General features: G+C 41.4%; 1 protein-coding gene across 1 annotated transcript in view; it reads right to left on the bottom strand.

Moving 5' to 3' along the window:
- Positions 1 to 1,512: 1,512 nt before the first annotated feature.
- LOC147621388 (uncharacterized) overlaps positions 1,513 to 13,068 on the bottom strand; it is a 73,489-nt gene continuing 61,933 nt past the window's right edge. The window contains exons 10-16 of the mRNA XM_086824146.1: positions 5,671 to 5,746; positions 5,437 to 5,504; positions 4,010 to 4,139; positions 3,600 to 3,732; positions 3,285 to 3,442; positions 2,831 to 3,032; positions 1,513 to 2,272 (exon numbers count right to left, since the gene is read on the bottom strand). Coding sequence (XP_086680272.1) covers positions 2,079 to 2,272; positions 2,831 to 3,032; positions 3,285 to 3,442; positions 3,600 to 3,732; positions 4,010 to 4,139; positions 5,437 to 5,504; positions 5,671 to 5,746 — 961 coding nt within the window. The 3' untranslated portion in view covers positions 1,513 to 2,078. The remainder of the gene's footprint in view (positions 2,273 to 2,830; positions 3,033 to 3,284; positions 3,443 to 3,599; positions 3,733 to 4,009; positions 4,140 to 5,436; positions 5,505 to 5,670; positions 5,747 to 13,068) is intronic.

The raw sequence follows: 13,068 nt of genomic DNA on the forward strand, positions 1-13,068 counted from the left end.
TATTTTATCCAATGTTTTAAGAGAGGTCAACGATAGAATTATGATAGCAGTTCTAAGATTTGGTACGTCCTTGTCATTATCTTGATTGTATAATGGTTTGCTTGTCCAAAGTAACTGATTCTTGTGCACCCTGATTATATAAAATCTTCCATTCGATGTTCAAAATCGTGTATATATTATAGATTCCCTCCTTTCCTCGATTCTTACTACACAACATACTTCAATGGTTGATCTATGTACATGGCTTAGTCCGATAAATTTCGATGCAAAACTCAAATAATTCTAATGGCATACAATGAAGAGTAAGTAACATGCAATCTCATTTTTCTTTTCTTTTTTTTAAAGAAAAAATTGACCATTCACGCCTTCATGTTCACACATTGACTACCCACATGTTCACACCGCTCACTCACATGCCCACGATCTCTGCCAAAAAATAACCATTTATTTTGAAAAGGAAAAAAATATAAAGGATGTCATTTAAACCTTTCACAAATTTACTAGTTAGAGCGTGATATTTTAGTTCTAGTGTATACTTCTAGAGGTTGCAACGTTCCCCTACATTTATACCTTCTTTAAAAGCGTAATGCTAAAATTAGATGCTTTGGATAGACTCAAAGACCTCACTTGACCCAAAGGAACATCTTCTTCAACACCGGGATGAAAATACGATCCTCTTTTTGCTTCCATCAACCCAAAACCTGAAGTTGAAAAACAACTTTGGAATTTCCAACCTCATGAAATTGGTGGAGTGCATATCTAATGCTTTCTAATGCCTCCATTATCTTTTCTTTTTCTTTAAGTTTGGCGAGAATCGCCGGTTTTTATATACACTACTCACACACCCAACTCCGATTACATAGATGCGCAACACCGTACCCCTCAAAGAATTACATTGATGACACATGGGCCTTACATATATTTTCAAAAAAATTGACAAAATTCCTACTTGAGTCCGGGTGGTAAACATAAGGTTTTATTGTTAAAAAAAGTTTAGTACCGATTTTATGGCCCTTCCAGGCTCCCATTTTTGCATCCAAAGTCTCATTTCTTTCCTTGTTTCCTCCACCCTCTAGAGACAAAGATGGATGCATTTGCAATGAGCCGCACTTGTGTTAATTTTTTGCCTAAAAAAGCAAAGGCTTCCAACATTAGGAAATAACTCTTTAATACCTTTTCTCAAAATCAATTAATGATTTAGCATTTTTCACTGGTTTTTGATGATTGAGGATTTTGTGACAGGGGAAGTAGACCGTATTTTTCAGTGAGAAATAAGAACGTGAAATAATATAGGGCTCTACAGTGCTTTTCCAAAATCTCTTCTATTTAAATGCCTATCTATGAGCCATAAATTTCTTGTATCTCAGGACAGAGCAGAATAAATCTTGATGTTCCTTATTTTTTATCATTAACCATCCGTAAACCATAGAAATTCATTAGTCTATGGGATAGATGATTTTGAGGACTGACTGTTGGATGTACAAAACACATGCAGATGTTCACATCCAGTGCTGCATAGGATAATTTATCATTTCACAGTCATAATCATTCAAGAGAACACTGTTTACAACATCATTTGACTCGCACAGACTTTGAAGCAAACAGAGTCACATGAAACCTTTCTTACTTTGTTAACCTTCAAAGGATATTTTAATGTAGGAAAGATTCAAGCTTTCCAATGTCATTGCAGTACTTCTCATGTCCTGCACCGAACATATTTTCTCCATTGGTGCAATAAATGCTATCTTCAAAGGGTAGCCATATATTGTACACAAAACTGGCAAAGGCAACCAACTCATCACTGTCATTCCAGTTCTAGATCTCCTACTCCGTGCAACACATTGCAGTCGTCAACCTTATTAATGCACCCCAAGTAAAAATCGAGCGGTGTGTAGGCAGGCACAAATGTGATGGCATCATTGAGGACTCCCAATCCTGCAAATGTATTTTAGTACTCGAACTAACAAGTGGATAAGTAGCCATCATTGTGAACGCCTGGCAGATGATGCTCCAGAAAAATAGGAAAAGCTGGAACATACACCTATTGAACATTTCCACCAGTGAAGATGGAAACAGCACTACACAACGTCAGTTCGCTTTTCCAATAACGACTCAATGTATGAAAACCCAATTTTGCTAAGAGAAATCAAATGAGATGGGCAATTCAAAAGATTCCGTCGGGGTTGAGCTCCTCCAGCTTTTGAAGTGTCACTCAGGACTTTGATCGATGCATTAACAGCTTTCCCAAAAACTGATGCAAAAGCAGATGGACCTGGCAACACAAGAAAACACTAAGCTAAAATTATGCAAATACAGGTACCCTCTTCATTTCCAAGGATGCTGAGAAAAGTTACTGATGGGGAACAACTAATAATAGGGTGGGTCTTAACCATGCCTTAAACCAAGAGCAAGTCCAAGGGAATGGCCATAACACATTGTCCCTATATGATACTAGAGTCCATGGTTAAGACCCACCCTATTATTAGAGTCCATGGCCATAACACATTGTCATTATATGATACTAGAGTCCATGGCCATAACACATTGTCCCTATATGACAACTAATAATAGGGTGGGTCTTAACCATGCCTTAAACCATGAGCAAGTCCAAGGGAATGGCCATAACACATTGTCCCTATATGATACTAGAGTCCATTGTGCCATACATCCTCTCATGATCCACTCCTCAAATAGCATAGTTGAGAGCATCTCTTGCAATTTAAAGCCTTACAATAAGAATACCTCAACAATAGAACGCCATGACTACTTAGTGTTTCTAAAAGTCACTGAGATTCAAAATCATAAAAAATTGCCAGAAAATGACAACTACCTTGCTTGTCTAGTCTGCTGAAATTCTTCTTGTGAGCTTCCTCTGACTCCTCTTCTTGTACAAAAGGATCGAACATGGTATATTCTCGTTGTCCGTTCAAAAAGAGGAGGTGGCTTTTCTCAGAACTCTGTTTTGCTACATCCTCGCTGGTTTCAGAAAGTATATTCAAAGGGGAAAGGCAGAATAAAATACTTCCTTTGACCTGGGAAAAAAACAAAAGCATTAGGTTGGGGAATGAATGGTGGACTGGGGGCTGAATGGAAAAATTAAACAAAGATTAGAGGTCAATAATGTTACGAATTATAAGAGGCTGAATGGGTGGATTAGATAAAGATTAAAAGGTCAATAATGTCTGGAATTAGAAGAGGCAGGGAATAGCAGCGTGATTAGACCAGTGTATAAGCATAGTTTAGGAAGCTTAAATTAAGGGAGAGTTTAAGCTTGATTAGCATACATCTTGAGCATTCCATATTGCAGATGGAAAAGGACTATTCACATCAAACACAGCAATGAATGCCTGGCCCATCATTTTGTTTCCTTTACTCCTGGCAGCCTTATGTCCTGGAGTCCCTAGAACTGCAAAATGTCTACCTCTCGAGTCTACTGCAATGGCTGCCAAAAAAAAAAAAAAAAAAACAGCATCCCAGTTTTCAGCTTCAACTGTAAATACAGAAAAGAAAGGTCAAACTAGAGAACAAAAAGCACGAACAAAAAGATTTAAGTGCATATTTTCTGACAGGAAAACAAAACACTGATTTAGTGAAAATACCTTCTACTTCAACATGATATGACCAGCAAGTAGAGAGGGTTTCCAGACTCCAAACTGCAAGCTCTGGCTCCTCACCCATGGATGCAGCAATAAGGTGTTGCGTTGTAGGGGAAAAATAAAGCAGCTTTACTGGCTGTATTAAACCCAACGAAACTGTTACCATACAAAAGTATTTTAACCAGCTAGTTTGCTTTCAAAGCACAGAGTCATTTAGAATACTTGATGCCCAGAAATGCATTGGCTTGTTACACTTGTGTTGATCAAGATGCTACTAGGCTCAAACATTCTGACTTGCTTGAATCATAAGCCAATCTGTGTGTGTATGTGCATATGAGCAAGTGTCTGTCTCGACTGAAGTTTACTTTGAGTAGATTTTAGTGTTTTCTCAACGTAAAGGGTTTGTAGCTTACATGCACAGTACTTCTGGCTACATGCACCAAGCCATTGGAAGAAGGATTCCAGAGGGTGATCAATTCTTCAGCAGCAACTGCTAACAAGGTGCCATCTGGGGAAAAGGCCACACAATGCATAGGCTTCTGCCTGCAAGCCACCCCAATTTCAGCAAGGTGGCATTTTAGCACTGCAATCAACACTAGGACACTTGGTCTCTAAAAATGAGACTAAGAGCATATAAATTTATGAAACATGCACAAGGTATCCATATTCCCGCCAGATACTGCTAAATATGGGCAAACAAACACATTATCACCCATACAAATCGCATGTTTTATTGATGAGTTAATCATCTTTAAAATCGATCACATTGAATCTCACATGTCACAATATTATGCTAAAATCATTTTTTAAGACTCCAGTCGCTGAAGCTAGGCTAGCAAATTCATCAGAACCTTCATGTTTGATCTCTTTCCAAAAGATATTCATCATTGAACATAACATCCCTCACTCATTTCTGGTCTCATATTCGAACTGTTTCTTGTTGGATGGTTTTAGCATGCAGCGAGTAGCCCTATTAACCCCCTGCAGCCATGGCCATTCAATATCAAATTCAAGTTGCAAAAATAGCTACACTGCACCAACAAATTCCAAGTGGAGATCCGTAGCTATTAAACTGGACCCACCTGCAGCCTGCATTCTCTCACCAGATTAAAAGAACCGGATATATACGCTGGAGCAGGACCTTTTTGGTTACAGATTGTGGACATTTTAATGGTCAGAAAAGTCCCAGAAGTTATCCATAAATACTATAGAGAAAAGAAAACTTTGCAGGCTCGCCAGAGCCTCTCAAAAAAGAATCATCTCATTTTGCATCTGGCTAATAGCATACAGCAAACCTGATCATTCTTTGCAGTCTAGTCCTGCTGTTTCCATCAAAGTCTGAAACTGATCACCCCGTCACAGTCAATACCCATTGTTTCATCAAAGCAGTCATTTCTCTAGCGCCCCCTTCATCTTAATGTCATTTCTCTAGCACCCCCTTCATCTTAATTTCCTCCAATGCAATACGAACTCCTCCCCAATCCATCCAAAAACGCACACGTGTGATAAATTGTTTTTCAGGGCTTCTTTTCTGTTGCACGTAAGCAATGCCTATACCCATTAGAACTTTGGAGACACCCCAGCAACTACTTATATGGATTTTTCATGCATGTATTTCCCCAAAAGATGATCGATTCTCTCCCAAAATCTTCCTTGTTTCTCAGTACTAAACTACACAGTGATGTGATGTATGCACTAGTTTGCGTGAAACATTTGACTACCATTGAGAATGGCTAACCATAAAACGTAAAGATAGCATCTAACATTTCGATAAGCAACTCCAACAAATTGCCTGAACACTTCACCCGAAAAAAATTGAGATGAATCATAAGAGACTTACTGATAGGATCCCACGGACCTACATCTCCAACGTACTGTGCTTTCTTTGCTCGCATCTTGTATCCACACCTGCAAAAACACAAAATCAGGCCCAACCCAGTCAATTAGTTATGCCAAATCCATAGGAACACAAGTGCATCCAAAAAGGTCTAGTCGCACTAACTTGTCGCCACAAGAATCTAATATCAGTGCAAAAAACACTGTTTTACAAAAACTGAAAAGGAGACTGAAGTACCTTAAACTCTCCAGCATTGCAGCAGCTTACAGCCATGTTCAGAAATGGATGATACGCCAAAGATGAAACCTCAATGCTGCTCAAACACACAGCTTGAAGGACTTAAACCAATAGCCCAATTCTAAGAACACTCAACCTATCTCTATACACAGATTGGCACTAAACATAGCGAAATCTTCATCGATATAAAGACTGACTAAGTATGGAAAAACGGAAAGAAGTATTGCAGAGGTTGAAAGTTTTTGAGGTTTTGTGCAAGCTTTTCTAGCATCCTTTGATTAACAAAGTGCCCTCTCTTATCTTGAGGCTCTCATTCATGTTGTAGCTTATGATTCATTATTTGAGTCGTTGACTCCATAATATCACTAATTGTTTGCACTGTTAATACTGATGTCCTCATATTTACAAGTCGCTGACTAAGATGTTGATACTTGAAGCTAATGTTTTTTCCCCTCCCAAGAGAATTTTTCACACATTCGTGCGATGCAGACTACAACCCTCCAAAGAGGTAGAACTAGTACAAAGAACCCTCATGAGAGGTCTATAAAAACCAAAAACCATGAGGGGGGCTCCCTCTCCGGCTGGCCGCTCTGGAACCGAGGCTGGCTACACTAGGGGCCTAAAATGCCAGATCAGTTTGTCAGCCCCCTAGTGAACAAGGGCCTAGACTCCACATGCGCAAGAAATCTGCACAACTCTGGTGCATCCGATCCAAGTCACCTGTGAGGCTCTCATGTTAGCATTCATGGTGCTACGATATGCGCAAAGAGGATGGAGGATCAAGCCATGGTGAGTGTGTGCGGAGAGACGGAGAGAGAGAGAGAGAGAGAGAGAGAGAGAGATGTGGCAAGGCTCAAGAAAGAAAGATTGCACAGCTCAACTGATACTCCATGTTATTAGAACCACCCAAGTACATGCTTTTATTGGCATCAAGCCTCATCATTTGATCAAAACCAAATAAGGGTTGTTCGCACCCAAGTTCCAACAAGGGTGTTCACACCAACTAACCAACAAACCCCCCTTCGAAGTGATAGAGGTGATGGAACTTACAACCCCTCGGATCTCCTAAACAAAAAACAGATGAGTTCATCCAAAGAAACTCAAGGTTACCTTGGCAAGACCAGACAAAGAAGGCTCTCTCGTTGTCAATGGTCTCTACAATAAATTCTTATCTACAAGTTAGGGATTTTACCCAGAAGGAAGTCACCCATCTACAATTGGACGCACTCAAATATCAAAAACGATAATCTGTCTGATATCGCATACCAGATGAGACACCAAGGTGTGTATGCCCACCTAAACCTCCCAAGAGATCAACCACTTTTGCACCCCATGTTACATACCTAATGCTAATTATAACTTCTGGAGGACCCACCCGGGGGTTTCACAAAACACTTGACCATTAATGCAATTAAACACTGAAATCAGCCACACCTTAAACATATGCCACTTATCCACAAAACTTTAAAAGAGATGTGTGCACAGCTGACACCACATAGAGGCTGGAATGGGCAAAAACACCCCCCCCCCCCCCCCCCCCCCCGGCGGCGGAGTATTTTATTACCCAAGGATAAAATATCATGTACAAGTTTTGAGGGCCTTAATCTCCCCATGGGAGATGCCGGATTATCCATATACAAATGCCATAACACAACCCAAAACAAGGCAACCATAAAATTCAGCCAGTACACAGGCTGTAGAAATGCCGAGCCAACAATATAATCCATATACCTCCGTGTGGGTACTGATTCTTCCCAAAAAAAACCAAGAGTCTTCATGCAATAGAGTTGGTTCAGCCGGTACAGTAATAACATGCATTGGTACAGCAGGTACAATGGCTCGTGCAACATGTACAATAGCTGGTGTAAGAGGTGCAGTGACTGGTATAGCTAGTACAATGGCTGGTACACAAGGTACAAGGGCTGGTACAGCCGGTACAAGGGCTAGTACAACAGGTACAAGGGCTGGTACAGTTGGTACAGTGGCTGTTACAACAAGTGCAGTGGCTGGAAATCATAATGAAATGATTAAATACCCTTGCCTTCAGTATTTCTTTGTGATGGAAGCCTTCAAAACAGTCGCCAACAGCCGGTATACTTCAAGGGCAGCCTTTAAGAGAGAAAAAGAGAGAAGCCATTATTAGGACAGCCTGTAATGGTGGTAGAGCTAGTGTGCAACAAGAGAGCCTCTCCAAATGAAGAGAGAGGGCTCCAATTTATAGATTTGAGGCTCCCATTAGTGAAAATGGAAAGAGAAGGCTATGATGACAAGTGGAGAGCCACAATAGCTGAAGTGACAAGTGTGAGGCCACTTGTCTCACTTTGATCCAATTTCTAATGAGTGTCATGCCACTTGTCTCACTTTGGTCCACTTTCTTGCCACATGTCCCAATCTAAGAGGTGGTCCTTCCATAGAGACGTTATCTCTAAAAATATCCCGACTGGTAGCCCATTTGACATTGGTACTTTGGCAACTCTTGGTATTTGCTCAATTCCAAACGTAATAACACGAACGGAATTTCCATTGGCATCGGGCCAAAAATAGTGACCCTCCTAGATTTTAGGAGTGTGATCCTTTGTATTCCAAGATAATCCCCCATTCCCAAAGTTTGTACTTCCAAATATTAGACATCCTGGAGTCCACAAGACCCCTTTTATACTAGGAAATGTCGAGGCTAGTGACATCCTCCCTAGCTTCTTAAAAGTTGTCCGCAACTTTTAAGCTTTAAGCCATATATCCAAGATATAATCATGTCCCATCAAGTGGGCAAGACGAGACAGTCTCAAAAATCCAAGATAACTGAAAGAATCCATGTCCCAAATAAATGGGCGAGACTAAATAAGTCTCCATAATACCAATATCAAAATCATGTCCCAAATAAATGGACAAGACAAAACAGTCCCATAAGTCCAGATTTCATAATCATGTCCCAAAATAAATGGGCGAGAACAAAAACAGCCCCATAAGTCCAGATATCATAATCATGTCCCAAAATAAATGGGTGAGACAAAAACAGTCCCATAAGTCCAGAAATCGTCATCACATCTCTCTATCCATGCTCCAAGTCGAATTAAAACAAATAAGTGTTGGTTCACCAACTTGGAGGAGCAATCTCTCGTTCCCCAATCCCCAGTATCATGTCGAACGCATGTTACTCTATGCTTACACATGCAAACACCAAGCCGAGAAATAGAAGACTGATTGACCATGCACGCAAATATAGAACATCCACTCGATTTGAGCACAGACATCAAGTCCCTTGTATACCAGATTCCAGTTTACTAACACTTGGTGTAGACACAATTTCCTGCCAACAAGGTGTCAATCCACATGACCCTTGGCATAGGCATAAGTCCCCTGCCAACCAGGCGTTGTGTCCACTCTCCCACTTGCACTCCCTGTTGGTACTCTGACCACACACCTTAGAAGAGAGGTGGGTTCAAGTGTGTAACATAAGATAAGAACCACTCACAGGCATAGATATCCTAGTACTCCATAAACATTTCTACTACACAGTTTATAGGCATTTCGGCCACCAGTAGAAATCCAAAGAGAAATCCTCGATCCATGAGGTAACCATGAGTTCCATAAGTCCAATGCATCCCAAATAAAGAGAGCCAAAAAGAATAATCCATCCCAGTAAAGATAGCCATAAACAATGTTTCCCTGGAACCATCTCAAGGCAAACAACAACACACTATTCTCCTTGTATAGTCATACAAGGGTTAGTGAACATCAAAAGCACTTCATAATAAGTGGCAAAAGCACCAACTTTGCAAACGCGAAGTATACTTAGTTTTTCTTTTCCAAGTTCAATCCTGTGACGTGGGGGTTATAAACCCACCATGGTAGCCAAAAAATATTTTCCCATATCGATTGCCTTTGAGCATGATAATAAGATCCATAAATCAAGCATAAATAGCCAATACCATATAGAAGAGAATACAAGCAATACAACCAAATCCACGATTCCAAAATAGATTCTAAGAATCCATAAATCAGATTTTCTTTTGTACATGCCTTGATGCATGATTGCTCCCATAAGTGGATAGGCCGGAGGTATTTTACTACACTAATAGCAAGTGTTTATACCGCAACAAGATCATCTTTACACTAGAGTGTGAAGAAGCCATTACTCTGACACCAATGTAACTTCCAGAGGGCCCAGAGGTTTCGCAAAACACTTGACCATTAATGCAATTAAACATTGAAATCGGCCACAGCCTTAAACATATGCCACTTAATCCATAGAACTATAAAGAGATGTGTGCACAGCTGACACCACATAGAGGCCGGAATGGGCCGACCCCCTCCTTGGAGTAAATTATTACCCAAGGAGAAAATATCATGTACAAGCTTTGAGGGCCTTACTCTCCCCAGGGGAGATGCAGGATTATCCTGCCATAACACATCCCAACATGAGGCAACCATAAAATTCAGCCGGTACACATGCTATAGCAATCCTGAGCCAACAATATATTCCATATACCTCCGTGTGGGTACTGATTCTTCCCCAAAAAAACCACGAGTCTTCATGCATTAGAGCTGGTTCAGGCAGTACAACTCTCCATTCAGCCGGTACAACAAAAACATGCACTGGTACAAGAGGTACAATGGTTGGTACAACAAGTACAATGGTCGGTACAACAGGCACAGTGGCTGGTACAGCCGATACAATGGCTGGTACAAAAGATACAAGGACTGGAACAACTAGTACAGTGGCAAGTACAAGGGCTAGTACAGTCAGTACAGTCAGTACAATGGCTCATACAACAAGTGCATTGTCTGAAAATCGTAATAAAATGATTAAATACCCTTCCCTTCAGTATTTCTTTGTGATGGAAGCCTACAAAACAGTCGCCAACAGCCGGTATACTTCATGAGCATCCTTCAAGAGAGAGAAAGAGAGTGGCCATCATTAGGACAGCCTATAATGGTGGTAGAGCTAGAGTGCAGCAAGAGAGTCTCTCCAATTGAAGAGAGAGGGCTCCGATTTATAGATTTGAGGCTCCCATGAGTGAAAATGGAAAGAGAAGGCTATGATGACAAGTGAAGAGCCACACAATAGCTGAAGTGACGAGTGTGAGGCCACTTGGGGTCCTTCCATAGACTTTATCTCTAAAAATATCCCAACTGGTAGCCCATTTGTCATTGGTACTTTGGAAACTCTTGGAATTTGCTCACGTAATGACGCGAACGGAATTTCCATCGACGTCGGATCAAAAATAGTAACTCTCTTAGATTTTAGGAGTGTGATCCTTTGTATTCCAAGATAATCCCCCATTCCCAAAGCTTGTACTTTCCAAATATTTAGATGTCTTGGAGTCCACAAGACCCCTTTCATACTGGGAATTGTCAGCTCATGACACTAATTCTCCATATAAGTAGCCTAATCCGGCACGGTTAGGGGACCCATGTGATTAGGAGGAAACAGGCTAATACACGTGGCTAAGGTTATTATTAATAAATCCATAAGTACTGGCTATTTATGACAGTTTGGTTATTTATATTAACACTGGACACTATATAAGTGAAATATGAGTTATCGTTGTCATAACCTCACTATTGGTAAGAGTTCGCCCAAGACGCTGGCAACTATTCGTGTGGCTGAGCATAGATCAATATGCCAAAGGATGAAAGGTGTGGAAGCCTAAGTGTGAATAGTCATTTGGTGCCCAGACGTGCCCAGGACATGCACCCATGGATGGGACAGCTGGGGCGCAATGTGAACATGTTTAATGAAGTTTACAATGATGTTTTTGGACCTAAAAAGCTGTTGGCCAACATGAAAACAACCAGCAATCAGGAAAATATGAAACCTATATAAAGGGGGTTTCAAGCCTCGTTTAGGCATCTCTAAAGTTTTGGTAAAAACCCCCGCATGGAGGCAGCCTGAGGAATGGTGTTTTTTGCTGATTATGAGAAGAAGAAGAAGAAGAAGAAGACATATTAACATCTTGCAAAAGACCCAACGGGTCTACGAGACAAAAGGGGTACAATGCATCCAAGGAATCTCATCATGGAAAGAAATTTGAGAGAATAATTTGTGATAGGTGTGCACATCACTATTGTGTGAAAGAGAATGATGCTTACGCCTTGGAAATGATGAGAGGTTCTAGATTTACGCCACTTCAACGTGCTACTACATACGGAGATCTTATCAACACTGTTAGCTTTTTTCGGCCCAATCGATCGGCACCCCAAGGTGACACCGAAGGTTTACCTCCTTTCGTGCGTCCTTGCTGTATTCACGATACTTGCTCTAAGGCAGAGGATAATAAACCGTTCGATACTCCAAACTTGATCCTCAACGACCACACGCCAGACATCTTTCTTCAAGTTAACTCAATATCTTTTTCTAATTCAATGCCTGCAGGAGGCATGCTAGACCTTAGTTCACAAATCAAGCTTATCGAAAGCCTTACCTAATGCATGGTGAGAGAGCCTTATAAGGGCTAACCCCAAGAGCAAACATCCTAAAGAGACTGTGGAGGAAGCAATCGCTAGTTTATCTTGGAGAGACGGGGCTGGTTGTGAGAGAGAGAGAGAGAGAGAGAGAGAGAGAGAGAGTTATATTAACGTCTACGGAAGACCCCAAGGGCCTAAGAGACCAAAAGTAATATAATGGTACCCAGGCATCTCTGATCCGGGAAGTCCATGATCCTGGAAAGTGGTCCGAACCCAGCTCTCTGAAGAGGTAGTGGAACCTCCCCCAAATCTCATAGTATACATGGCATTAGCATATGTAATGATCCTCTGTCTTGGGCTCTATGTGACAGAGCTAGAGCTGGCATATCCTGTCCTCTGGTGTGGCCGCCCTGGGCCCACATCTAGCAGAGATATTAAGCGTCTACTAAAGACTCAATGGACCTATTAAACCAAAGTGAGACAATAATGTCCATAGCATATCTCATCATGGAACAGAAAATAAAACAGAAACAAAACAAAACTATCTCACTGGAGTGATACAAAATTGTCCATGGAAATCTCATTATGGAATACCAAAAACATGAAACTTGAGAGGAGCATCAGCCCCCAATAGCTGGTATGCCGCTCTCCAAAATATCAAGCATGGAGCTAATCAGAATGGCTGAGGGGTCTGCCTCAACTACGTCACGTGGAAAGGCAGCTCGATGGCGATGGAGCATGTCCTCGATCTAGAGCTAATGAGGGGATCGTGGCCGACGTCCAAGGGGCCGGGGGTGTCAAGCACGCTGGAATGCGGAGGGCCAGTCCGAGGTAACTCCTCTCGGGCGAGGGGGGTATGGAGCAGCCCCGAATGGGTCCACGGGATCCACTATATGGGTATCCTCCTCCTCATGGGTCCGAAAGCTGGTGATATTTGGCTAGCGTGGGAGGGGTTGGGGTAGTTGGGGACGAAGCTCTCGCAAGAAAGTG

Source organism: Cibotium barometz, chromosome 30 (genome assembly GCF_041138505.1).
Source record: "Cibotium barometz isolate CiBa-2024 chromosome 30, ASM4113850v1, whole genome shotgun sequence".
Lineage (NCBI taxonomy): Eukaryota > Viridiplantae > Streptophyta > Polypodiopsida > Cyatheales > Cibotiaceae > Cibotium > Cibotium barometz.